General features: G+C 47.7%; 1 protein-coding gene across 4 annotated transcripts in view; it reads right to left on the reverse strand.

The window, feature by feature from the left end:
- The window catches only part of EBF1 (early B-cell factor 1), a 273,845-nt gene extending 253,692 nt beyond the window's left edge, over window positions 1-20,153 (reverse strand). For 2 of the 4 annotated variants that reach the window (XM_017828218.1, XM_017828214.1), the window contains exons 1-6: window positions 19,434-20,151; window positions 17,944-18,100; window positions 17,568-17,631; window positions 17,296-17,351; window positions 8,198-8,271; window positions 1,209-1,277 (exon numbers count right to left, since the gene is read on the reverse strand). In XM_017828218.1, the coding sequence (XP_017683707.1) occupies window positions 1,209-1,277; window positions 8,198-8,271; window positions 17,296-17,351; window positions 17,568-17,631; window positions 17,944-18,100; window positions 19,434-19,567 (554 nt within the window). In that variant the 5' untranslated portion in view covers window positions 19,568-20,151. Of the gene's footprint in view, window positions 1-1,208; window positions 1,278-8,197; window positions 8,272-17,295; window positions 17,352-17,567; window positions 17,632-17,943; window positions 18,101-19,433 lie in introns of all 4 variants that reach the window. The other 2 variants (XM_017828217.1, XM_017828215.1) reach the window with 2 other exon arrangements.
- Between the last annotated feature and the right edge of the window lie 7,316 nt (window positions 20,154-27,469).

Raw genomic sequence — 27,469 nt, forward strand, 5'->3', positions numbered from 1 at the left:
TCAGGATTACTTTTTACAGCTAATCAAAACATCTGCTATAAGCTTCCAATATATGCACTTTCTCACCACATTCAACCAAGAACTGTAAGACTGGGAGCTGGGATGAGCACAAGGTTCTGCGGTGCCCCTGGACCGCTCTCCATGGGGGGCACCCAACACATCAAACCCCCCTCACTTTCTTTCATAAAATGGATGCATGGGCATGGAAGATACTTTAAATTTAATATAGCAAACATAACTGAGACAAGAATGCAAGGAGAAGCCCCCTGCTCTGTGCTCTCACCCCTGTATGTTTAGGTAGTTCCCTTCAGGGTCCCTCTATTCACAGATCAGCTCAAGGGTGTTCCTCTCCCCAGCTGATGACAGACACTTTCAGTGCTTCATGGCCATTTAACTCCTCTAGAGTAATGCTGCATAATAACCTGGTTATCACACACGGCTTTGTACAACGCATTTGGACAATTAAAAGGTAAAAATGGCTCTTTGGCTACCATTTTGCATAATTTGCAAGCACAGAAACTACACATGGCTCGGAACAACTGAAATAGATGTTATTGTACTACAATGATTTACTCAGTGATGTCAGATTAGCAATATGGATCTGTTTAAAAACACAATAATTAAGACAGGCAAAAATGAATTAATCAACTGACAATACAGTCAAAATAGTATTCCAACCAAAGAAAATAAGAGGAGGGAAAAAACCCTTACATTGCAGATCTATTTTCTTAACTGTTTTTATGCATAAATAAAAGCCTTAAAATGTAGATGGATTGCATCCAACAGAACTACAGTAGCTAAGTGATAATGATTCAAACATTTTTCAAATAAAAGTTAAATATTTATAAGCATCCAACCACATTTCATAAATCACAAACTATTATTATTTTATTCCTGAAGCTTCCCTGGCATAGCATGTGAATTGAGTCACAGAAAGTCAGAAAGAAAAATCTCCTCTTTATGCACATGAATCAGCTACAAGAGCTGGAGCCCTCCACAGAGCAGGGTGCTCCGTTATCCCTATGTTATCCTGCATATGGTCCTTCCAACACAATCCCAATTGCAAAGCACAACTAATTCGGTATCAAAAACAAAATTTCATCCGTATATACTCCTAATTCTTCCCCATTAGCAACACAGGGCAGGTGTTTCATTATAATGAGGAGAGGGAGAAAAAAAAAATGGAAGGAAACAATAGCAGTCCTTACCTGTCAATTATCACTGGATCTGATGGAGTCTCATTTCTGTTGCCACAGCTTTTCTTGTCACAACAGCGGCTACAGAGCAAAAGCGAAAGGATTTAGTGCGACCATTACACTGTAAAATCATCATTACGAACATGGTAGGTTCAAATTGCCGGGTAGAGTTACCGCGCCGGCCCTGCCTGGAAATCAGTCAAATGTAGTGGGTCACATATGGGTTAATTACTATGTTTAACTTCTTGCACAGCTGGTTAGCAACGGAAAATATAAAAAGAGAGGGGTTTTGCCCCCTTCACAAATAATAATTCAAGGATCGCCCAAAACAGGGAGACCTGCCTATTTGCAGCCTCTTTTCCATAGGGTTTAACAGTTGTCCCGCGTATGCTGGCACACAAAATAAAGCAGATTTTTCCCTGCTGAGCCTGGTTTTTACATTTGCTTAACGCTTATGTTACACATCCACAAGATATTCCTGCTTCTACACAGCTCTCAGCTACTGGGAAACCCCCCCGCCCTGAACTGCAAAAGCACAATTATTCTCCCTCTAAGAAACACTGGTGTTAATGGGGGAGCTGAAATGCAAGCGCCGTCAGCAGCAGCTTTTTATGCTCGAGCGTGCCTGTTTCCCCAAGTTTTCCGAGCATGTTAATGATCACTAATGCCATGGAGAGCACCGCTCCGGCGGCTGGTGCCCTGCGTCAGGTCAGAGACAAAGCAGGCATGTGAAATATAAGCTCTGTCTCCCAAAGCGCTGCTCCATGGCTGACCTCAAGGCTGGGATTCTTTTGAACTAAGGTGGCTCATTGTTTCCTAAGAGAAGTTAAATTGTTGTTTGTGATGATTCCTTGTCAGGGGTTATTGTCTGTAAGGAGCCATAAATATATTGCAGGTAAGTTCATAGGCAATATACACGTTTATGCTCAGGGTGCATGTAGGGCTCTGGCTGAGGGTTGTCCTGCTCTCCCCACCAGAGGAAGTCCCATCTTTACCCACAAGACCAAGTACCAGCTAAAAAGTTGAACAAAGCCTTCAGCTTTCACCCACCCACTCGCTCCAGGGAGGAAACACTCATCTTGCAAGGAAAGCTCCTGTTTGTGCTGTTCCTTAACAGAAAATCCCTCACTGAAGTCAAGGCTTCAAAGAACTAAAAAAAATAAAAAATAAAAAAAATCAAGAAGCTCCTGACCTTCCCAAGCACTTCTTGGTCCCCCAGAACCTGCTGGATGAAGCCTGGGCAGCTTCTGTAGGGTGAGGGCTGCAGGGACCCCATCCCATGGTGGCACCAAGTGACAGGCAGCGAGGACCACCCCGGCTTCTCTCCCTGGCCAGACCTGAGCACATCTCTCTGTTCAATAAACTTTCTGGTAAACCTCAACCACACACAACCAAGTCTTTGGAAACCACCAAGCTTGTTCCCAAAGGCAGCCCAGGGACCCGCACATCGCCCGTATTTCAGCAGCTGTCAGGAGCGACCACTGCTCACTCTCCCTCTTAGATGAACTATTTTCCTTTCCCCTGAAGGTGGAAGAACATCAGGGCAGGAAGAAGCCCTCAGAAATGCCACACTATATAAATAGCCCTATTGGGAGTATGACAAAGGTTCTCTTGTGTTGCTGAACAATAGAGTGAATAATATACAGTTACCCACCAAGATTAGCAATAAAGCAACTAACCACACTAAAGATAACAAAAAAGGGGCCTTTTACAAAAACAGCCTGTTTAAACATGGTTTAAAAAAAAATAATAATTTTGTTTTCAAAGAGAGGAAAATACATAATTCTTTTCACCGCAAAAAGCTTCAAGGCAACTATTCAGGGCTGAAACTTTTCACAGTTAACACATGTGCGGTATCTTCATTTCGGTGGAAGTTACATTGTTTGGCATTGCCAAAAAAAACTGCTTAATTTTACAGCACAATACCACAATTGATCCACCAGAAAATGCAAGAGCCTTGGCACTCTGAAAGTATTAAAATTTAGGAAGGAATAAAATATGCTGTAGGTAAATAGTCATGTGGACATTTGGGGGCTTTTTTGCCTATAAAAGGACTTGCCATTGGAGCACAGCTAGAATGTGTGGGGTGAGAAAATTTACCCACAAACAAGGCAATAAAAACTGCTAATCATTTTTAAATGATTAAAATGTAATTAGAAACAGAGTTGGCACAAGTTAAGACAATGCAGTTCTTGTGACTGAAGCGAATCAGGGCTAGTCCTGACATTCTCCCAGCAGACTGGAGGGATAGAAATTGCCACATTTACTCAGGCAAGCAAAGGTTCCCAGGCTCCCAGCACGAGATGGGCAGATACCACCATCCAAGCACCACCAGGCTCAGAGGTTGGCACCTTCCCGGGGCATTAACCCAGCAGGAGAGGTGGCCACGGGGCCCAGGGAGGGGAATGCCTTGATGTCAGGTCCTGCCACAAGCAGGATGGAGTCAGGCACTGACCACTGGTGACAACCCCAGCTTTGAGAGTGGGGGAAACACTTCATTGCTCATCAAGTGGCCCCCTGATTTGGGTAGGGCTTCCCAAATGTGCACCCCAATAGCCCCAGTTGTATCAGGAGACTCCTTGGTCACCATCTGAGGGTGATGTGGGAGGGCTGCACGGCTGGAACGTCCCACCATCTGGTGGCTCTCTGGCACGAAAGGAGGCCCCAAATATTCCTTTATGTTCTAGATAATTGCAGGTTAAACCTGAGTTTGTCTGTTGTGTTTTTGCTCCCCCAAAAGCAGAACTCGAGGTCTCTTCACTCTAGCTTTTCTATGCAGAGAATTAAAACATCATGCAAACCCTGAGTTTCAGACCTGTTTAAAAGTGCTTTTAATTCAATTTGCCTCAAAAGCTTTGGCTTTCAGTTCCTACTTAACACTTGGAAACAAGTTCCTAAATATTCAGCACCCTTTCTCCTTTTCCTGAAAGAATTTTAAAATTACCAGGAGCTTCTCCAAACCACCTAGAAATCGTCCAGCTCCCAGTAAGGCTCTATGAAAGAGCAGAGAATGCCACCTCTTTGCAGCCAGGAGGAGGAGGACTTGTCTTTGCTATTCTTCCATGATACCTCTCCCCAGGTGGGTCAAGGAGCCAGAGCTCACACAAAATGCCACATTGGCCCACAGAAAAAGTCTACGAAAATTAATTTGTTTTGGGGTCTGCTTGTTTTTAAAACAAGTAGTCCTTGATAGTGATGCATCACAACTTCCTCCAGCTCCTGCAACCCAGATCTACCCCCCTGCTATTACCATCCTCACGGTTCATGCCCAAGCCCCACACATCCCCATCCTGCTCCTTCTGAGGCCTCTCTTTCCCCTGGCCACCACTGTCCCCAGCTTCTACTGCTGCCTTTGTCCTCACCCCAGCCCTCTTGGGACCTGCTGCCCTCCTGCCTTCTCTCTGCATAGCTTCCTCTTCCTTGTGCTGGAAGATCTCTACCTGCACTGCCTGGCCCCACTGCGGGCACACAGGAGATGGTCTCTTCACCCCCACATCTGTCCCCCCGCAGTGCTCCCGTGCCCACCCTGGGGTGGTGGCCGGAGCATCCCCGCGCGAGGAGCCCTGCTTTGTGTGTCTGCGCTCGGCCTTTCCGCGGGGACAATGAACAATGAGAAATTACGGGGCCGTGGCACGTGGCCAGCAAAGCAAAGGCGACTTTCCAGTCCTCAGCTGCCAGGCTCTAACAAGTCGTCAGCGAGTCCATGTGGGAGATTTTGCAGAAGGTCCCCAGCGAGGTGTGTTTCCTCCCGCAGATGATGCGCTCAGGACAACCCCTGCCCCAAACAGGCTCCTCACCCTGAAGCGCGGAGGTACAGGACCCTCTTGCCAAAATAGCTGTAGGATCTTATTTTAAACAGACAAAACCCATATTTTACTCTAACCTCATTCTCAGAAATCACTGAACCATTTTAGCTAAAACTTTCCAAAGAAAGTCAGCCTGAGGCTGACACCCTGCAAAGGATATTTCAGCCAGAACAGTTTAAGTTTGGCAAAGCTGTAAGCCACTGAAGGTTTCATAATGGAAATTGTTGAGGCAATATTAACTATAGATGTCCCTCCCCATGCTGCCTACAATACTAATAAATTCCACTGAGGCTGTGAATTCTCCCCAGCTATTAACATTTCGCCAACAGTGTAGATTTTTATATTTGACAAAACACAATGAAATCCTTTGAAATAAACAGCTACCTGAAGCAAACCTCAGCTCCACTTTCATACCACAGCCAGGACTCTCCTATACATTTGAATTCTTTGTCTCCTCTGTGCCGTAGCTGTAGTACACTATAAATACCCAGCTTTGTCACATAAATGCAAAGTTTTATTGTGCAGTTAGCCTTGATAGAAAGCACTGCTGAAAGTTGTTTAGAAATTAAATATCTAAAACAAGCTATTTTAAAATACAGAGCCCTCACTATTTCATGTCTGAAATGAAGAAATTTCATCTTAGGGAGAGCAAGCTGTCTTTCACACCATATGGCTAATGGTAGTGCATAGCAATTAGCTGGGCTGATTAATGGGGAACAGACTCTAATTTTATGCTTATAATTGAGGCTGCATTTGCACCCCTGGTGCAAATTCAGCACATCCCAACTTCCACTTACAACAGGCAAGAAATCAAGAGAAACAGAATGGTGTGGAGAGAGAGGGTTTTTTTCCCTTCTAGACCCCTAAAGAGCATCAGATTTGCAATTTAAAAGCGTGTTAGCAGCACAATAGATGACAGATTTGTGCAATAGGGTCAAGCGGCCTGGTAAACAAACAGCACCCTCTTACACACATATAGGCAGCAAAGGAAATGGGTAATATCTAATATGAGCTATAAGAAATTTGAATATATCTCCCCCACCCCATCAGGCACACAACATTTGCCTACTATGGTCAGTTGTTTTTTTTTTCTCCTCCTTCACCTTACAGTTATGAAACACAAAGCAAAGACTAGCACTAAATAAATAGAAGGAGAAGAATAAAGCTTCTGATCCAGTGAATTTTAAGAACAAAGAAAGAGCAAAGTGCTTTAATAAAGGGAATGACTGCACGTCTTTCCATGTTCCCAGAACAGAAATAATTTTGTCTCAGTCAAAATATATTGAACGGCTGTAAATCTGTAATGCAGGTATTTGGTCTTCTACTTAAAACTCAGCCCACTATATAAAGTTTTGATTTACTTCATCCACTTTATGTTTCTAAAGTATTTGCGAGAAAATTAATGCATGAAAGTAGGTTGTTCTGGCTCAGTGAGTAATTCCTACCTCCAAACTTTGCTGGTTAAGGATCAGGAGGGTACATCACCCAGGACTAACAACATTCAGACCCTGATGCTGCAGGCACTTGGGCATGTGCTTAATTTTACTCACGTGCCCAATGTCCATGCCTTACTGGTCTGGTACAGGAGAAAAGCAAAAGGCACTTCAGTCTTATCAGGTCAGGGGCCTCCTTTAATATTTCCATGAATTGTTCCTAGCTAGGTATCCAGAGTCAAAGTGGTGCTAATTGGGCCAATGAATTTTAGGGCAATTACAAGTTGTCAACATGACTGGGTTTCCATTTGGAAAAGGAGAACTGGCCAGGAAAGCAAAGCAACACTGCAGCTCTGAACAGCAGCAGAAGCTGAGGCACCTCTTGGAGACACCCATCTGCTGGGATTGTTCTGGAGCTCTAATGGGTTGTCTTTGGCTTCCTGAAAGAAGCCAAACCTACTGAATGAAGCAGCCTAGAAAAACACAACATGAAAGATAAAATCCCCCAAAATCCTGCAAGGAAGAATTCTGGGGAGGCTGTGCAGGGTTTTGCCCAGGCTGGCAGAGCAAGGAGAGAAGCTCCTTCCCTGTTGGCATCACAGAGTGCCACCTCCAGCAAGTTTTTATCAGGAGGAGATGTCATGGAGGATGAAAACATGCAGATCCCAAGAATGAAAAAACACCCAAAAAATAGTAATTAAAAAAAAAATCAGCCAACAGAGAAATTTCCATCTGAGTATTTTGTCAAAGACTCTCCCCTGCAAGGAAACCCTCATCCAAGTTTATTCTCTTAGAAGTGGGTACTAGTTTTTACCCTCAAGTTACTCCTTTTTAGTAAATGTGTTTTGCAAAAGTTACAACGCATGCAATGGCATTTTTACAGTCTTAAAACAACTGATTGTAACAATGAGCTTATGCAAGAATGCCTCGTCTTCCACCAGGGAATTATTTTCTGCCATCGAACAACATGTAACAAATGATTTTTTCAGACATGCAAAAAACACCCACTAACTTTATTGAGACTGAGAGGTCAAGCTCTCCAAGGTGTCAGAGGGGTCTGGGGGAAGATGCTGCTTTCTCTGTGGTAAAAAGGAAGTAGAAGAGGCTTCACCTATTTCAATCAGCCAGAACAGAGAAGGAAGCAGCTGCAGAAGTTTGGGGGAGAAGATATTTGACTGTCCTGAATTTAAGTCACCAGCCCTAGGCAGGGTAAGAGAGTACAGGGCAGAGCCAATCTGCATGGGGAAGTTTAAAGAAAATCAAGATGAAGAAATCTTTTGCATGGAGGAGTATCACCTGCTCACTCCATCTGAGCAAGGACCTCAAGTGAGCAGCAACCAGGACAAAAAAGCCTCACACCTTAATGTGCATCCAGAAAACAAACAAACAAACAAACAAACAAAAAACCAAACTATTTTGTCATTTTACTAAGGAGTTTTTGTTGGGAACTGGGGGCAGAGACATTTATTGCTAGAAGACTGTAATAGACTGTTAATTTTGACGAGGAGACCTTTTGCAAGCTACAGTGTCTAAATGAAAACCAGCAGCATTCTGTTAAGAATAACTCTTTATAAATAATTGAAAACTAGTGTGACGACTGAGACCTTGCTGCTAATTACACACACCGAACTGTGTTATTTTGGGATTGTTTAATGCAAGAAAGATAAATTTAAGTCCGAAAATAGCTGCAGGTTCAACCTAGATTTTGAGAGACAGATTCATCTTCTCATCACTAATTAAGTGGAAGCGGGGTATTTCTTACCTGCACATTATTTCATGCGTGAGCAGAACTCGGCACATTTCTGGGTTCTTGTCTTGGCCTTCATATACTATCGCCTAGAAACAAAACACAATTTTCAGTTGTGCATCAGGTTGAGTTTGGAGAAAATAAAAATGCATCACGGTAAGCGAAGGCATAGTTGGAGCTTCACACCACGGCACGGGCTAAAGAGACCACGGTGTCTCCACAGAACCTGCTCCAAGACTTGCAACTGGAAAAAACACAAGCTGAGTACAGCTAAATTCCCTCCTCTCTGTTGCATATCTCTTGAGCAGTGTGTAGGATGGGTTTTTTTAGTAGTCAAGACAACCAGAATTTTCTTTTCAATTCAGAATAAAATATAAACCTAATAGCATTAAAAGGAAAAAAAAAAAAAAAAGGGAAAAAAACTCAGCAAGGCTTGGTATACTTTGGGTCCTATTCATTAAAAAAAAAAAAGGGACAAAAAAGAGAGAGCTCATGCATTTTTAATTACAAAAGCTGCACAGCCCAGGCATTTTCCTGGTAGCTCCTGAGAAAATGCCTGGGCCTGATTCTTCCCTTGAACCTCGTGATCCACCACTTTCCAGAGAGCACCTCTGGAGTTACAGGGATATAAATAAGTGAGGAGCAGGCCCTACCAGAGCAGAGGAGACCAAAACAAACAGAGGATCAACCGACTTCAGAAATTTGACTCTGAGACAGCACGGGGAAAATCCTTTAAGCTAAAACTGTGGAAAGACAGTGTATTCACATTTCAAGAAGAGTCTACTTTTGCTCCCACCAGCAGAACCAGCGACGAGGGATCGGCATTACACACTAACTAGGTTAGTGCTCACAGCCCCTGCAGGACAGGGTTGCCATCTCATCCCAACAGAGTTATGTTTTCCAACCACCCCTGGTCCCGGGCACGAGACCCCCAGCAGTAAAACAAGAGTGAAAAGAAGCTTCCTTTGCAACAGCATCTTTAGATGGCACTGAGGTTCCTAAATCTTTTAGGGTGCCACTCCAGAGGTGAGATCAGAGTCCCAGCCTTGGAGGGATGACCACCACTCCTGCATGTGAGCATCGGCACTACCCCTGAGCTTGGTGTGACCTTTTCAGCCTTGAAAACACAGACTTTAAAAGATGAAACTCAGGGTGAAAAACTCTGCAGGTAAAATGACCTCTGTTACGGGTATCCCTAAAGCTAATGATAAAATAGATATTGAAATTTAATGAGTATGCTATACGGATGAAATAAACTCTAAGGAATGAGACCACTTTGAAATTGAAGTGTGGAAAATACTGACAGAAAAATAAGTTAACTTACTATAGGATGAATTAGGATCATATGAACTGTTTCCCAGTCCTTACAAATATAACCTAGTAAAGTAAAGGGGTGTTGTACCTCCAGAGGGGGCAAAAATCTCAAGACACACAAATCTGAAGAAGCATGAGCTGACTTTCAATACCATTTAAATAGTAACATGCAATATTAATATTATGCATTATAAAATGATTTAATAATTCCATAAACAGTAGCAGGAATGGGTCTGTGTTACCTTACCTTTCCTAGTTTTAATTTTTTAGTTTCAGTTTTGCATTCCTCTAAAACCTGAGAGCCAGTGGGGTTGGGGTTTCACTGCTGATAAAACAGAACCCTCCACCGTCATTGCCACTAATTGGCACAGAGTTTCACCTGATTTCTGCCCCCTCGTTTCCAGCAGTGAGGCACAACACCTGTGAACCCAGCATTCCTGTAAAGAGGACACATGGAAAGTCCCCCCAGCACAGATACCAGCAAACCCCTGACCCCAGCTGGGACCCCACCTTGAGACACTTCCTCCTCAGTGCCCAAAAGAGCTACAAACAGTTTGCAAGAAGCCTTGTAAAGTGGCATTACAGTCATCCCTGTGTTATAGCAGGAGATGGAACAAATTCAGAAGATCCTCATTTCCAGCATTAAAGGGGAAGATGGGAGAAGCATCTTCCAGCCAAAACCAGAGAATCGAAGTAACTGGCTGACACCTGGTGGGGTTGATCAGTGGGGACATGGCAAAGACTCCGGAAAACCCCAAATCAGTTTTCACCTGGTAGTGGGACAGGCCAAGGCAAGGAGGAAGCTGATGGCACTTTTTGGACTTCATCAACAGTTAAAGAATAATTGGCCTCTGAGAATGCAGAGCAAGGGGGAAAGAGCAGATCTGCCCCCAGAGGCCTTTAGTGGGGACAAGCACCTCCAGTTCCTCATCACCTCCAGGCAATCACAGTGTGACACAGGGTAGCAGGGCCTGAGAGAGGGCTACTGGACATGCCTTGTTCTTCTCTTCTTAAAATAAATTTACCCAGTATGAGTTATCTTGTTGCCAGTGGGCCAAGGAAGCACTAGAAATTACAAATCAGAACACAAAATTTACTTTCCTTTTTTCCTCTCCCTTCTCTTCTCCTCTCCCCTTCCTGCTGCTGTGCTTACTTAACCTCCAGGTACCCACTTAAATAACTCAACTAAATAGCAATAATGAACGGGCAGAGTCAACACCGTGGTACATAATCACCTTGTCTGTTGTGTTTAGCATCAGTGATCCCTTCTTTGCGTGCATGACACTCTTCTGCCTTCCTCTACATTAAGGATTTGCTTTTCCATTTATTTGCATTCAATTATCGAAGTTGTACCCGTGCACATTTTGTTTTCTCCGCATTCAGTGCAGCTACTCCCGCATACCCTATTCCTGCAGGAATTTCTAGGAAATTCTAGGGAGCGGGAGGACTTGCTTGGTTAATTTCTGAGCAGCTCATCCCCATCTCCCATTCCTGTGTCCCAATTCACTTGTGCGAGCGGGTGTGTAAAGCACCAACTGTTTACTCCCATGAATGGCTGCCCCAGAGCACAGCAGATACTCGAGCGCCTCGCAAACCGCGCTGCTCTAAAACATTAATTCTACAATTAGTTTCAAAAGGGAAACAGGAACTGCTAAAGTTTCAGATCGTTAGAGCTGCCAGAAGTATTTTTACAGGAAGGGTCTACTACGTTACTGTTGCGAAAATGTTTAACTCTCGGATTTGAAAAGCTACTCCTTTTAACAAAAATATCTTTTTTTTTTTTTAAATTATGATTTTTTTTTAAAGTTCAGGCTTTAAAACAGGGTGATTGTGTCGGGATTCCCTGTCACACCAGCATCGTCGTGATTTTGTCAAATGGGGATCACATTAATGAGAGATAAAGTGAAAGTTACAGTGCATAAACTTAGACCACAGCACAGCTAAAAATAAGCCTGCAAATACAAATCAGGGTTGCACAACAGAACACCAGCAGAGGAAATGCAAAATTATAGACTTTGTTTTTTTCTTTTTGTTTACTTTGTGTAGTTTTAACTTCGTATTGTGTCATAAGCGTTTGAAAATAGCTTTTCTACTCCTGAGCAACTTAAACATTTCCCCACAAAATTCATCTTCCATTTTGCAAGTAGTTATTCACCCAAGTAACCTTTCTACAAGAAGTCCCAGCGTGTAACAATCACTCGTGCACAAGCGGATTTCAAAATCAGGTCCCGAAAAATTGGTGTCAAAAATATAAGATTTCCTCACTTCCACGTAAACAAAAGCTGCATAAAAAGTTAAATTAAATGCAATTCGCTGCTTGCCAGCAAATAAAAATTCCTAAATTGGGCACATCGCAGTCAAGTGCGTCCAACGATTTGCCTAAACTTTTCAGCGACAGAACACACTATAAAAAAAAAAAAAAAAAATTAAAAAATTAAAGATAAAAGGAAGGAGAGTAATATAAAAGTCAAGACTATGGTTCTCATATAATCCACTTTTTCCCCAATAAAGACAGCAGGATAAAGCAATAAAAGAGTTGATGAATAATTTGGAAAAATATAGAGCCAGATTTTGTCCTTAACCATTCCTGACTAAATCCAGATTTGTGCTGGTACAAGTGAGGGCAGAATCATCTTGTGGTGTCGGTTTGCCAGTCAAGCAATCCTGCTTTCGGAACTGGACGAAAAACAATCTTGAAGGAATGAGATCATGGTCATTATATTACTCAGTTATGTCATGGCCTTGATTTTAAAAGAGTAAGAGAAGGAGAGAAATCACCAACATGCATCTAAACCCACTTGCTTTCAAATTCCTCGGCTGCTTCACAAAACAAAGTATCTCCTTTACAGAAATAAAGGAGAAGGAAAAACTCATTAAAATTAGGGTCTTTTCCAAAACAGAACTAAAATGATTTGGAATGACATATATATGGCCGTACACACAGGGAGAAAATAAAACCCTGGCCCCACCGAATTCAATAGGCGCTTTGCAATTGACTTCAGATGGGCCAGAGTCTCACCCAGGGAGGATTAGGCTTGTATCCACTATATATCTACACAGAAAATACTGTGAATTACATTTATTTGGCTTCAAATCTTTAACCCTTAGTTACCTGAGGTTTTACCCCTTCCCCCAGCAAAATTTCAACTCATCCCAGTGAGGTTTATCCCAGACAAGCAGCAGAGTTCTGGTCCCGGGGCGAGGACAGGGAGTTCTTGCTCTGTCTCTCAACGCACAATTCAGAAGCATCTAATTATTTTATCCAGTCTCTCTCTGCCTTTGATTCACAGCCTGCTTATCGACGTATTCACACGAATTAAATAAATTTATCTCTCCTAATATGTTCATTTTTAATGGTTTTCAAACATTCACATGGAAACAGCTCTAGCGTAAATATCCCAGAACAAATGGCTGTATATTATACAGGAGGGAGCAGTTGGGCTGCCAGACTGGGAATGCACCAGGCCATCTGGCTCAGGCAGTCTCTCCAAAATCCTCAGCTTTGTTTTCACCCTCAGACTCCAAACAACACATTTTCCACTGTGATGAGTTTACATTTTCCCAAACACAGGTCCTGATCATGCATGCAAATTCCAAACTTCTCCATTCCTCTCTGTACAAGAAAATTAAAATCACCTGTGTTTCTGACATCTCACCAAAGGCACAAGAAAGCTGCTAAAATCTGGTGCAATGTAAACTTTCCCTGTCACAGGGGTTAGGTTTTGTTTTATGTTTGTGTGAAATTTCTCTGAGTCTGCTGAGGCTCCTCTGAACTTATCGATAACATTTTTTTTCCCATGCATGTAGCTGCTAGAGAAGGGCCATGCCATGCACAGAATAGGAGCTGATCAAATATCTGCAGACATCAGAGAATGACAGAGAAGTCAACAGAAAAACTATTTGCATCCGGAGCAAAATATAAACAGAGTTTAAGATTTTTGACTCATGAGGACTCTCAGAAATAGACAATAGCAATCGAGCAAAACTTATGATTCTTAAGATGCCTGAGCCATATTAGCATCCGTTATATCTTATGGATGAGAACGGCTGAAGGAAAAATGGGTGGGGAAGAAGTATTTCAGATTTATTTCCTCCATCTTTCCTAATAGTGAAATATCTCAACTTTATGAAAATACAGCCAAAGAAATAGAAGGCACCTCTTCTCCATAAATATATTAAAATCCTTAGACTTGCCTAAAAAGTCCGGGTTTATTAGAGCAAACATATTTCACATTTTGCAGGCAATTTCAAAATGCATCATTGTTAGAGCCAGACCTACTGCGGGAGGAGCTGCTGCTTTACGGAAAGCAACAGCTATAAAGTTTGGGATCCTACAGGGTTTTGAACGCATTAGGAATGTGATCCTGACATAAAATGAGGTGCCAATATAACGTAAAAGAAAATTTAATTAAGCCAGTTTTGACAATGAATGTTGTTACCCAAACTGAAAAAAAGAACTTCCCCACCACATGAATGATTTGTGTGTAGTATTTACAATTTTTAAATGATGGGGACACGTTTTAAGACCGCTGAAAGCCAAGTAATTCCTGTCTCACCCAGCGCTTCTCCGGGGCCACCACCAAAGGCCAAGCGCGTCATCCCAAATGCAACTCAAAATGATGCACTTTGAACCAATCCTGCCTGGGTTTCCCGTTTGGAAGTCCCACAGCCCACATTCCCAAGGAGCGCACGAGCAGCTGAAGCTCATGTTTTGGGGTAGAGCCTGCACAGTTCATCCTACAGCCCAGATCTGCCCTGGGATGCAGCTCACAACAAAACTCTTGGTTACTTCAGTAGCGCCACTCTCCAGCCCCGCTTCCCGTCCTGCTCCACAGCTGACAGAGAACACACACACGCGCACCAGGACGTGTGGATCCCTCTGTTCCACCCATGACAGGACTCCTGCTCCGAGTTTCTTAGCTGGGCACAGCCACATGAACAAATCCCTGACTTAAACAGATCAAGAACACTTAGGAGAAGGAACATCTACTCTTTGTTACATACACAGCCCTCAGCACAGCCAAGCCCTGCCTACCTGCTGGTAGAATACATGCTGCTGATGGGACATTCACATTAAATCTCTGAGCAGCAATCCTATGTACAGAAATCTAGGTCTAATTTGCTTTTATCTTACTTAACTTATTAATCTGCAACCATACAAAACCTTGCAATTTGTAACTGTGAGACAAAGAGAATACATATAAATCTGACATGTCCATATTTTTAAAAAAAAATAATATAAAAAAAGCCACAGATACTTTTCTGTATGATCTGGGGAACCTAGCTCATTCAAGCTTTGCTTCTGTGGGATTTTTAATTTGCCACCAGAAACCTCAGAGTAGCTGTAATTTTAGTCTGGGAATTCACAATTATCGAGTGTGTGAATGTGTGTGTGTGAGGACTGAGAAGATACTTGCCAGCTGAAACGTGTACGCTTCTGCAACAGTTTCATTTAAAAGTAATCATTTCATTATCCAATTTGTTCTGAGCGTCGTGCATTAAAATACTACACCTTCAAGTAGACTGACAATATATATTTAACTTTCATTAAAAATTAAAGAATTTTCAGACAGTCTTTGCAATATTTAATTACAGTTTGATGATTTGAAAGTTACTTGAGAATCTTCTATATAATTCACTGTCATAAAATATAAATGATATATTCAACATTTGGGTGAGCTTCTGTCATGTGTTGTACTTCACTTCCTAATAAGCATTCAGTAACCGACGCAATCCCAACTCTGCAATAATTTCACTTTTAAAAAGAAAGAATTAAAACAGAAGAAGGAGAATTTAGCGTCCGGCCCCAAAAAAAATTCAGAGCGACACATGCCACAGTTTTGACATGACAATGCCCTATTTTTCACAAGCAATTATAGTCATGCCTAAAGAAATTGTATGCATGAAATTAATACGTAAGCAAACATGTTTGTGTCTAAAATAGCCTTTCGCTCCCTGTTTTCTAGTCTAAGTTCAGAGAGCTTTTGTTCTCAAATCCCCACTTCTCAAACCCGCCGCACTTTCCCCAAAATCTGTAATTTGCACTAACTTTGTTTTTCTAAGACTTCCTGAAATCAGAGATATTTTTTTTTTCCTTCTTCTTCATTGTGAGCGTGCTTTAAAGCTACACGGTAGGTTTTACAAATAAACTGTATCTCGGGGATTTTTTCCCCTTTCTCTCCAAAGACCCTCTGATGACTTGATAATAATGAGAGACCAAGAGGTCAAACAGTGCCTTAGGATGAACTCTTCATATGCAAGATGCCTTTGTTAAGAAAATTATTTTGAATCCATTGCTCTCCATGAGTCCAGGGCTCTGTTTTCTACAGGATTATGAGCAGAGACTTCTGCATTTCCGTAACGATAGGAAAGCTTTTTAAAGATAATATTTATTGATAGTCTCTCTCACACTGTCTATACTGAAATACACAAGCTCCAAAAGGACTAAAAAGAGTTCATCTATCAGGAAGATTTTGTTGCTTTTAACAAAAACTGACCAATTTATGCCTGAAAAACAAGGAATGACAGCAAACACTTTCCAGGGGTTTTTTATGAAGAAGGGTATGTTGCTGCTGTTTTAATTCCTGCAGGGAATGGGCTCTGTTTGGAAGTGTACAGTGTAACAGAGTTCAGATGCACAGTGGATTGTCTAGCAAAATTCATCCAAGTTCCTTTTTTCTTTTTTTTCTTTTTTTTTTTTCTGTTGAAAGACAGTCTTCAATAGCAGGAAGAGATGTTTTGGGACCATCAAAGAGAGTTTTGTAAAACAAACTCAGCCCTTAGAGCTTTATGTTTTTATGTTTTACTATAGAAAAGAAACCCAAATACAAGCCAAGAGTATTGTCTGTATGTACAGACAACATACAGGGATTGACTTTTCCTATCGGTACAAAAAAAACCCTTAATGTTTTTCTTAAATAAAATTTAAGAATTTTCTTTAACAAGTAAAACAGATTAGGAGGGGAAGAAACATATTTTAAGGATGAAAAGGCTTAAAAGCGATCCCAACTATTTGAAAGAAACGTATTCTATGAGGAAAATATTCTGACAGGAGCAGAAGAAAAAGCCAGAGTAGCAATTAAAAAAAAAATAAAAATAAAAAAAGAGAGAGAAAGAACCGATTTGTTCAGATAGTGCCCTTGTAACAACACTGGTTTTAAACAGAAAAGTGTTTTTTACAGGTATGCACGCACGTTATTACTCTGTTTGGGAGAATAAAGTGCAAGCGTAAAATGAGGATTAATTCCACTGACAATCCCTGCTGTCCTCCCGAGTCCGACAGCGAGCTCGCTGCTCCCCGCGCCGCGATTCGGGAACTATTCCGACATGCAAACGTGTCACGATACAATCGCTCCTCCTTTAACCCACGGACCCGGCGGCAGCGCAAAGAACGGACGGACCGACAGAGCCCCGCGCCGGGGCAGCGGCTTGTGGCGGCGGCGCTCGGGGGCTGGCGGAGGCCGGAGGTTAATTCTTATTAATTAAGCGGCAAATCCAGCCCCAGCCCTGGCTGGGATGGCTGGAGGGTCGCCTGTATTTTTCTCCCCCAGCCCGGCGGCAGGCAGGGGTCCCGCGGGGACCCTCCGCGCCGCCCCGCAGCCCCGACGCCGCAGAGAGGGGAGCGCGGCCGTGCCCGCGGGAGGCGGCGGCCCCTTCCCTTCCCCGCCGGGGCAGAGCCGCTCCGCCGCGGGGGCGGGTTTCTGCTCCGCGGGCCGCCCCGCCGCGCTCCCGGGGGCCGCCCCGACGGCTGCCATCCCCCCCGGCACCCCCCTCCTCCGCGGGCGTTCCGCAGCACCCACCTGCTTGGTCATGGAGTCGATGAGTCGCACGTAGAAATCCTGCTCCGTCCTGATCCCTGAAACAAGGCAGAGGCGTGAGGAGCGGGCCAGCGCGCCTGGGCTCGCCCGAGGGCTCGGGGCCGCCCGTGTCCCCGCAGCGCCCCGGCACCGAGTGTGGGGGTGCGCGGAGCGGAGTGGAGCCGGGGCAGCGGCTCCCCGGCCTCTGGTGGGTTCTGAAGCCGCAGAGGCAGCGGGGGGCGACGGGGCTGACACAGGGGACTCCTAGCCCTTACCATTGCTGTAGAGCAGCTGCAGGCGGTAGTGGATCCCGTTGTTGGTCTTTTCACTGTTGGCTTCCTGATGTCAAAGAGAGCGCGGGAGGCCGGAGGGAAAAGGAAAAGAGTATCAATGAAGTTTCTCCATCATTCGCTTGCCGGGTGCCCCCGGGGCTGGACTGGGCAGCTTTCAGCCCTCTCTTCTGCCCCGGGCATAGCGAGGGATCAGGGGACACCCCCTCCTCGTCCGCCCTCTGGGACAGGGGAAGAGTGAGGCGCCCGGGAGGCGGCGGTGGCTCCCGGGACGAGCCGATGCCGCGGCCCCGGGGGAGCGGAGCAGAGAGGAGGGCCCGGGAGAGGCCGCCGAGCCCCCGCGGGGCACAGGGCTACTCACCTTCTCCTTCTCCACGAAGCCTACGAAGGCAGTGCGTTCGATCTCCACGGGCTGCCCCTGCCGGTCGTACAGAGCCAGGACGAAGTGGAAAAAGTTGGACTTCCTCAGGTTGGAAGGCGGCTGTTTCTCGAAGTGAGCCCGGGCCAGACCCACTCCACTGGGACCAGAAACATGCGAGTTAGCAGCAGCCCCGACGATGCGGCCTCACGCCCCCCGAGCCGACTCCCAGGCCCGTTCCTTCCCCCTCCGGGACCCGGCTGGGCCCCCCCCGGGGCTTAGCATCTTCCCCTCCCTCGAGTAGCCCCAGAGCTTTTCCCTCCGGGCGCGGGGAAAGGCTCAAGCTCCGAACCCCGCGGAGCCCCGACCCCATCCCGCCCTGAAGCGATCCCGAGGCCCCAAGCAGCCCCCCCGGCCCCGGTACCCACCAGCCCTCCCCAGGGGCCGTGCCCGCCCGCAGCCGGCCCTGCATGGCGGCGGAGCCGCGCTCAGCGCCGCCGGCGCGTTGCCCCGCGGAGCAGCACCGGTCCTGCCACTTCTCAAACTCGGCTCGGAGCTGTCACCCCAGCGCCCATGTGCCTTATCTTGCAGCCTCAGTCCTGTGAGCCTTTCCTCCCGCGCCGGAGCGGTGGGTAAACACCGAGCCCAGGAGACAACTTGAAATATTTCAGGGTTGTCCCTGCAGAAACTTTCCCTTCCTTAGAGGGCTCCAAAGGGAGGGGTGCGGGGCGAGGTGGGAGACACAGGGAGATGTCAACATTAAACTGATGCCGGCTGATGCCGGCTCCAGGGCTCCGGCTGCGAATCCGGCATCAGGGTTTGGTTCGTGCCTTTTTTTTTTTTTTTTTCGCGAGGAAGAGGATGGGAAGAAAGAGAAATAAGAGAGAAAGCGAGGCTGGGTGCAGCTTCGCCAAAACCACCTCCTATTTGGAGTGACTTCTTTTTAAAAAATCTAAGATAAGTGACAGTGGTTTTATTAAGGGGATTCAAATTAAATTTCTCCTGGAGAAAGCTTTGCAAACTCCCTGCTTATCGGAGGAAAAGAAAAGGAGCTGCTGATTGTGATGAGGATAGGAAAGCGAGGTAGAGAAATATATTTTGGATACATCTGTGCACAACTCGCTGCTTATCGGAGGAGGAAAGTGTCATTTGGAGATCTCAAGACTAAATCAGCAGCAAACATAGTTTTGAAAACTCCTTCCTCCGAGCGAACACAAGGGGCCAGAGAGATTAAACCCACCTCTATCCGTACCTAGCGAAACTCGCTGCTTCCTTTATTATTGTTATCATTATTTAATAAAAAGTCATTCCTACGGGACAATAGGGATAAATATTTAACTGGCGACATCTACGCGAAACTCACTGCTGGTAGCGGAGCTGCAGGGCAGGGTTTTTGTTGGCGCGGGGGGGGGAAGGCGCTGCCCGCGGGGAGCAGTGCTGCGGGCGGGGAGCGCCCCGGGGCGCGGAGCGGAGCGGGCGCGGAGCCTGCCTACCTCTGAGCGGCCGTGCTGGCGTCCAGGACGCCGGCTCCCTGCATCCACGTCCGCACCGCGTTCATCCCCGCGCCGAGGGGCTCTTCCTTCATGCTGCTCCCACTCCGCTGGATGCTTTCCTGAATCCCAAACATGAATCAGAAACAACAGCGCAAATCTTCCTTCTTTACTCGAAATTTTAAAAAGTGATAAAATCGCCAGGCGGACTGTTATATGTGGGTTTTTTTGATTTCTCTCCTTTTTCTCTCTCTGCAGCTGATCTCTGGAATCAAAGCAAGTCGGAGAAAGCAATCACAGGCACGGACATTAAAAAAAAAAAATCCAGAGGCAATCAGAGCCCGGTTTTGTTGCTGCTGTTTGCTGCGTGTGCAGTTTGTTTGGGTGCTTGGAGGGGCTGGCGGGGTGCTGGGGGCTGGTTGCAGCGCTCACAAGCCGGAGGAGTACTTGAAGTCCCTTTTGTATGAAGACACCCCTCGGATGGCAGCAGGAAAAAAAAAATCTCAGATGGCAGTTTAAGAAACAATAGGACGAACGGGAGCTGCGGCAGGCTCTGCTACATCAAGTGTCATTTTCCAGTGACAAGAGAGGCAAGTCCCCCCCCCTTCTCCCCTCTCTCTTTTCTTTCTTTCTTTTCTCCCTCTTTCTTCTCTCCTCTCCCAGCCGAAGCGCTCTCCGCTCCTCTCCTCTCTCCTCCCTCCTCCAGCCGCGCAGGAAGCGAGTTGCCGGAGCCGGGCGCACGCCGGGAAAGGGAGCGAGAGGGGCGCACCCGCGGCGGCGGCGGCGCGGACGGACGGCCGGAGGGAGACCCTGGGGCTCCCCGTGCCCCCTCCCTCTCCCGCAGCGCCGGGCGGACTCGCCGTCTCTCCCTATGGGAGCCACTTTGACTGTCCCCGCCGCCGAACACGAGCCCCGCAGCCCCGGCGGGCGGGGGGCGGTGCCGCTGCGGACACGCCCCCTCATTTGCATCGCGTCACTGCCCCGCCCCCGCCGCCCCGCCGCCAATGGGCGGCCGCGAATCTCCGCGGCGGGGGCGGGGCCGCGCCCCCTCATTAGCATAGCCCCGCCCGGCCGGCCCGGCCGACCCGCGGGGAAGTTGCCCCGGACCCCCCCGGGGCGGGGGGACCGACACGGGCACGGCCGCGCCTTTGTTCGGCGGCGGTGGGGCTCGGGGATCACCGCGGGGGACACGGAGGGGCTCGTTCCCCGAGCGCCCGGGGCCGGCCCTCGCCGTGAGGGCTCCGCGCTCCTCGCCCCCGCACAGCCCGCACCGCCGGCACAGCCCGAACGCGGCACGGCGAAGTGCGAAGGTGGTCGAGCTATCCCCGCTCCCCTGGGGGTCCCCTGCCAGCGCCAGGCTACCGACCCCGACTGCCCGAAGCTGGGGATGCCCCGCGCCCGCCGGCCCCTGCCCCGCCGGCCGTGCCCGCCCTGCCCGAGCCCGGGGAGGAGAGGCCGCCCCTCGCAGCGGGGTTATCCCTGCTGGAAACACGCGTGGGGGGAAACTTCCCCCCGCAAATCCCCGCTGGACCCTCGCCGCTCGCCCTGGCTCCTGCTCCGCTCCCGGGAACGCTGCGCTGCTCTGCGGCACAAGCACTCGATTTCCGAACAGGACGGCTGGCAGAGAAAGTTCCTTCTTTTTTGGTTGTTTTGTTTGGTTTTTTTTCCTAGGAAGTCCGATTTTTGTTTTCCTAGGGAAAATAATAATAGTAGTAAAACCAATTCCTGCCCTCGCTAGGGAAGAGCCGGGCTGGCTGCGCGGCGGCGGAGCGGGCGCGGTCCCGCACTTCTCCGCGGGCTCCCCGACCTGCCGCCCGCCTCTCTACCCGCATCACCCTCCAACCTTTCCCCGTGCAACTCGTTCCCGTGAGCCCGGGATCTGGCCTCTGTCACGGGCTCTTGCCGCCGATGGGAGCTCGCTGTGCCGGCTGAATGGGTTATGCCTCCCCAAACACTGCCGTGCCCATCTTTGCACATATAATGAAACAAAACTCCGTGCATCCCGGCAAGCCGGGCGACTCGCTCTCTCCAGGGCGATGTCACACCGCAGAGGCTTGAGGGGGATCCCCCGACCCGTTGTGTGGAGGGTAATCTCTGAAGTGTCTGCGTTATCTCTGAATTGCTCCCGTGTCCATCTATCCCCCACTCCGTGCTCCGAGGTGCCGAAGATGCTGCCCCGGGAGCGGCAGGCGGCTCCCGCCCGCCCCTTCAAGGGGCTGCAGAGCTCCGTGAAGGGAGCGGGCTGCCCGAAGCCCAGCTAAGGGCCCGGAGAACAGCCAGCCTCAGTGCGACACGCTCTGAGCACCGCTATACAGCTCCAGAGGCAACCTAAGGCAGCCCGATAACTGTATAGGACCCTGTCCCAGCCACCTGTACATCACCTGGTGTGACACAGCCGCCTGAGCCCACAGGTAAGCCTCGGGCAGAGAGCTCTCCCTCCAAATCAGGCACAGAGCCCGTTGCCAGCACCTCGCTGGCACTGAGAAACTGCGCCCGATCTTTGGCTTTAGGAGAGTCCACACACGAAACATCCCCATCCCAAGCTTGCTGTGATCCCACACAGGAACTGTCACAGATAGCAAGTTTTCACATTCCCCGAAGATGATATTTGAATCTTCTCATAATGCTACTGTGTCATATCGCAGGGATATGTGGAAGAACACGGACATACTGCTGCACATGAATATTTACACCATAGGTATTGCATAGGAGCAGTTTGGCTCCTGCAGTGCTCCGGCTTATTGGTCTTCCTCCGGCTGCTGCTGTATCAGTTGTATCATATCCAGCCTAAATGCCTCCATGGTGAGATACATTTTGCAATTAAAAGCTATTTGCACCTGCACTGATTACTCCTTTCCCAGGGCAGGGATCTGCCCAGGGAGGAATAATGCATTTGAATCAATATACCGAGCAGTTGGCAGATTTTGCCCTTCAAATCTGTTCAGGGGATCAGGGGACCGTTTCCATGCGTTTTCCTGGATGCTGAAAGGAACAGCATCCCAGCAGCAGTGTGAGGGCACCTCCACCGGGCAGGGACAGCCAGCCACGACATTAAGAGTGACAAATTCTCCACTGCTTTCCTCCTTATAGAAGATTTGTGCCTCTGTGTCCAACAGACAGGAAGGTCTGGGAGTCTCCTGCTGAAGGCTGGGGGAGATATCCCACCTGAGGCTTACGGATGTTCTCAAAGCCAGCAACTAATTTCTACCGGGACAAAAGAGTTAAACACTGGCTCGACCCCCGCTGGAGGAGTGTGAAAGAAAAGCAGAGGGAAACAGGGAGGGGGTGAGAAAGTCAGGACTTTGGGGGTAAAAAAAAAAGGGGGGGAGAGAGAAAGTGAAAAAACTAAAATAAAGTAAAATTTTAAAAAAGAGCTGTCACCAGGCAAGGAGACTTCTGTGCTCCATCCACCCTGCAGAGGCCAACCCTGTATATTGAGGCTTTGATTTTTAAAGAATTCCCAGTTGCTTTTAGCACTCACTTTCCGCCCCCTGCCTGAGTCTGCTCTCTGGACCACCACGGTCTGACTGTAGCAGCACACAGACCACTGTCAGGCTGGTTATGAGGCCAGAGCATATTCATGTGGAAAGCTGGGTCTGTCCTTTCCTCAGCACGGCAAATGGAGCTGGAGGACACTCCTCAGCCCGCCACGGGGGGAGTCCTCAGTGGACTGGCTGGGACTCGGTATTTAACTGTTTTGCTGCAGAAGGAAACTTGGGCACGTTGCAGCGAGGTTTCCCTGCAAGCCCGAGTTAAATGCTCTCAACGTTCAAGGCAGAATGAAACACACACAGACTTGCAGGCTGCGATTTTCTCCCAGGGGTGAGCAAACGCTCCGCTCCCAAAGCGAGCGAGAACCGCGCGGTTAAGCCGTGGATTTTGCCCAGCAACACAAAGCCATGAGCTGTGATTTTGCAGAACAGGCAAGAGCTGTTTACAGACAGGACCTGGACATGGTCACACTTTCCCTGGTCATCACAGATAGCAGGGATGAGGCAACGCTGAGATCCAAATGGCAGTGAAAGGGAACAGAGGAGGTAAAGGCTTGTCCTATGTAGAAGAAAACAGGGCTCCTGGGGAACAACTGGCTTTGAGGCCTTTGAAGAAGGGGGCCATGGAAGGAGGCCTCACTCCAGAGGACAAACACAAACTCTACAAAGCTGGAGACAGAAAGCCCAGAGCACAGGAGTCTCTCTTGCATAGGGAAAGGCCTCTTCCCTGCCCTGAAGCCGTTTCCAAGTGAGCCCAAGGCCCCTCTCGCCTCTGACCTGGAGTTTATCCAGGACAACTCCCTCCTGCTGCCTCCAGTCCCTGAGCTCCCAGCACCAAGGGGACAGTCAGGCCTCACTTCCCTCTGCCCAGACTCCAAAGGAGGGAAGAAGTAGTTGGAAGTGGGAATTTCTGAGAGAAAAGCCTTCTGCTCCCTCCTCCCTGACCTTTGCAGCTGGATGAGGTTCTCCCAAAGGGATCACCTCCTTCCTGCCCTTCCTGGGAGAAGGCAGATGAACAACAGACTCGTGCCGATGGGGGGAAAGGGAAAAGCAGCCTCTCTTCTCAAGGTGGGACCAAAAGCAGAGCACTGGGGTCCTGAGCACGTACCTGCACTTTTCTGAGGGTTTGGGAACAGTTCACTTTTAGCCTCCCCAGCAAAAATGCTTTCCATATCTATTTTCCTTATGGCCAGCAGGCTCCTGTTTTGATACAAAGACTTCCCATGCACAGATAAACCCAATATCTGTTCTGGGAGGTGATGATGGCACTGTTTAGGTACTTGGGGTGTTTTATTCTCCTACCTGGCTTGCTCCTGGGGAGAGGGACAAGACTAGAAAAAGGTTCAGAGGACTGGGATATGATGCTCTGCCTGTCCTGTTCAGGAGGAAGGAGGCTGGATGCCTTTGTCATGTGGTGGTGACAGCACCCCACTTTTACCCCAACTGCCATGAAGAAGCAGTAGAGGGCAACCTGGATGGAAAGGTTCATCAAGGAGCTTTCCTCCTCTCACCTTGCTTGAGGGACTAGGGATTCCCAGGTTGCCCCCAGGCTAAGATGGGGCGTTGGGGCTCTTCCTCCAGGTCGGGGTTAACTCCTGCGGGTCGGAAACAGCGGGGTTCTGAGGGGACCATTTGCCCACCGACCTTCAAGAGCCAGCGGAGAAGGGGGGACCCACCTCTGGGAGCCTGGGGGTGGAGGGGTGCAGGACCCTGGGGCAGGGGGGTTGTCAGACAGCAGCAAGAGCCCGACAGAGTGAACCCTCTCCCAGGAACTCGTCAGAAGGAAGGCGGGAGGATTACGACGCCCCCAAGCTCAACCCTCCCCCCATTACTACCCGGGGCAGCAGCCCCCCATGGCAGCTCCCCGGGAGCGGGGGGAGGATTCGGGCAGAGCTGCGGGGTCACGTCGGGGTGAGCCCTGCGCGGGGCTGCAGGAGCGGGGCAGGGGAGGGAAGGCCAGCTCGGGTCCCGCTCCGCGGAGGGTCGGGGGGTCCCCGCGGTGCCCCCGCGGCCGAGCCGGACCCCCGGGGGCGGTGCCGGGGCCGCGCCGCGTGCCCACGGCTCCTCCTGGCGGCCAAGCGGGGAATCGCGCCCGGCGGCGCCGCGGGCACGGGGCATCCCGGGGGGACCGTCCTGGGGGCCCAGCTGATGGGAAAAGGGAACACTGCCCCTGCGAGGGGGGACCGCCCTCCACTTTCACCAGTTAAGTGCAGACGAAATCTGTTTCCTTAGTACTGTGGGCCTGTCGGAGTGGATGCTCCGAGGGCTGGAGCACCTCTCCTGTGAGGACAGGCTGGGAAAGTTGGGGTTGTTGAGGCTCAGTACTTAAAGGGGGCTTAAAAAAAAAAAAAAAAAAAAAAGAATGATTTTTTACACAGGCAGATAGTGATAGGACAAGGAGGAACGGTTTTAAACTAAAACAGGGGGGATTAGATTAGATGACAGGAGGAAATTCTTTACTCAGAGGTGTGTGAGGCACTGGAACAGCTTACCTAGAGAAGTTGTGGATGCCCAATCCCTGGAAGTGTTCTAGGCCAAGCTGGATGGGGGCCCTGGGCAACCTGATCTAGTGGATGGCATCCTGCCCATGGCAGGGGGATTGGAACGAGATGATCTTCAAGGTTGCTTCCAACCCAAACCATTCTGTGATTCTAGGATATGCTGGTGGAAATGGCGCTGTGTTATAGACAACTGCAGATTTTTGATCCCTACAGTACTCACACAAGCTTGCAATACCAGTTTATGCTGGCAGGCACTGGACAAATCATGTTTCTTTTATCATACGGAACCTTGCTACAATTTATACATTGTCAGTTCAGCAAAGCATGTAAACATATAATGAACTGCTATTGGCTTCAGGGAGATGTAAGAGCATGTCTACAATTGAAGAGCGAAGGGAGAAACCCAGAGGCGTGCACTCCCTCCCTCTGAGAGGGTGAGTTTAAGCATATTACATGGAATGGATTTAAATATCCACTAAAGTTGTCACACACTTTGCTGAATGAAGACCGAATATTATCAGAAGTATTTATGTGACTCTGGAATCTGTATCTCCTTTTAAACACTTACATAAACTGTGAGGACTTCACTTCTCGGGATTTCAACTTAAAGGTGCACAAGCTCCTTTGAAGGATGCCCTCCAAAATCTCAGGCTATTCCATCAAATTGGGGAATTAAAGATTCGATTCTTAGTAGGTTGTAAGCATTATGTTTTCTATGTCTAGGACTGGATTGCTCAGGACTTGGCTGTTCTTTTTGTGCTGACCATTTTGAAACCTATTTTCTCTGTCATTCATGTCAACATCAGAAGGCCTTACAATTTCAGCAGAAGCAGAACTAAGTTCATCTGGCTCAGAAATTTGTCTGGAGCCACAGGCATACCTTTGACCAGTGAGATTTTACTAGAACACAGCATAGAAGTGCTTTGGTTGCAATGAAGTTTAAGATACCAAGACAGACTCACGTTTATATGTACTTTCCAGAGCTTTGGACAACTTGAACTTCAAGTCCCAGCTTTCTGTGATCCAGATCAGGGGATTTTTCTTTGTTTTCATCTTTGTGTAGGATCTGTGTGACTCGAGGCAGACCAAAGACATCCACCTGGCTCTTCTCATGTCCCTTCTCAGGACTTTTTGTCAAAAACATTCAACCTGTGTGAAAAAGTAAGAAAAGTTCAGGTAAAAAGATACCTGGACAGTGCTAGTTACATGGGAAGGAAGGGAATTCATTAGGAATTCTGTGTTATTTTGTGTTAGTTATAAAGTTTGTACCTGTTTCAAAGTCTGCATTTTAGCAGAGCTAAAGTGTGCTTAAACACTCTTACACGTGAAAATTTCTTGGAAGTTGCCGTTCACTAACTAGCACTTGTGGGGAAAGTGAGACATCATAGTCCTTAGTGAAGCTCAGCTCATGCTGAATTGCACAGGAAAGGGGCAGCCTGTCTGAGCAGGCATCTGTGTGCACGTGTGTTTGTTCCATATGCACACACATTCATTATGGATGACATACAAATGCTGCTCATGCTTCCTGAGCAGACTGTTATGGTAAGGCTCACATCCCACTGATCTCACTGCAGGGCTTAGGAAGCGTTCAGAAGCCTCCAAAAACGCGTTACAAACGATGTATGGAGAAATAACTTCCTCCAGCACAGAAACAGAGTCATTGTCATGGTGTGATGAAGGAACTGTTAAACAGACACGGCAGCAACACTGGAGCTGGAGTCTAGCCAGGATATTTCAAGCAACTTGTAAAAAGTTCACTGATTCTTTAATGGCTCCACCTGGTCAGAGCAGGATCTCTGGCTTATGTGCCTTCCAGAAGATATGCTGCAAGAAAAGTGTGTCTTAGATGATATGAATCAAAGCGGTTCCTCTAACATCATGTTGGTCTGGAATAGCTGTTGACCTGATGCAGTGTTAATGGGAACATTTATTTGTTTCTTTATCACTACAAAGATGTCATATATACTTACCCTGCTGCTGCCACTGTTCCCAAAGGGCTGTCAGCACCAGAGTCATTATAACATGACTGCCGGAGGTAATTTTTTTC

Source organism: Lepidothrix coronata, unplaced genomic scaffold, assembly GCF_001604755.1.
Source record: "Lepidothrix coronata isolate B3197 unplaced genomic scaffold, Lepidothrix_coronata-1.0 Scaffold146, whole genome shotgun sequence".
Taxonomy (NCBI): Eukaryota; Metazoa; Chordata; class Aves; order Passeriformes; family Pipridae; genus Lepidothrix; species Lepidothrix coronata.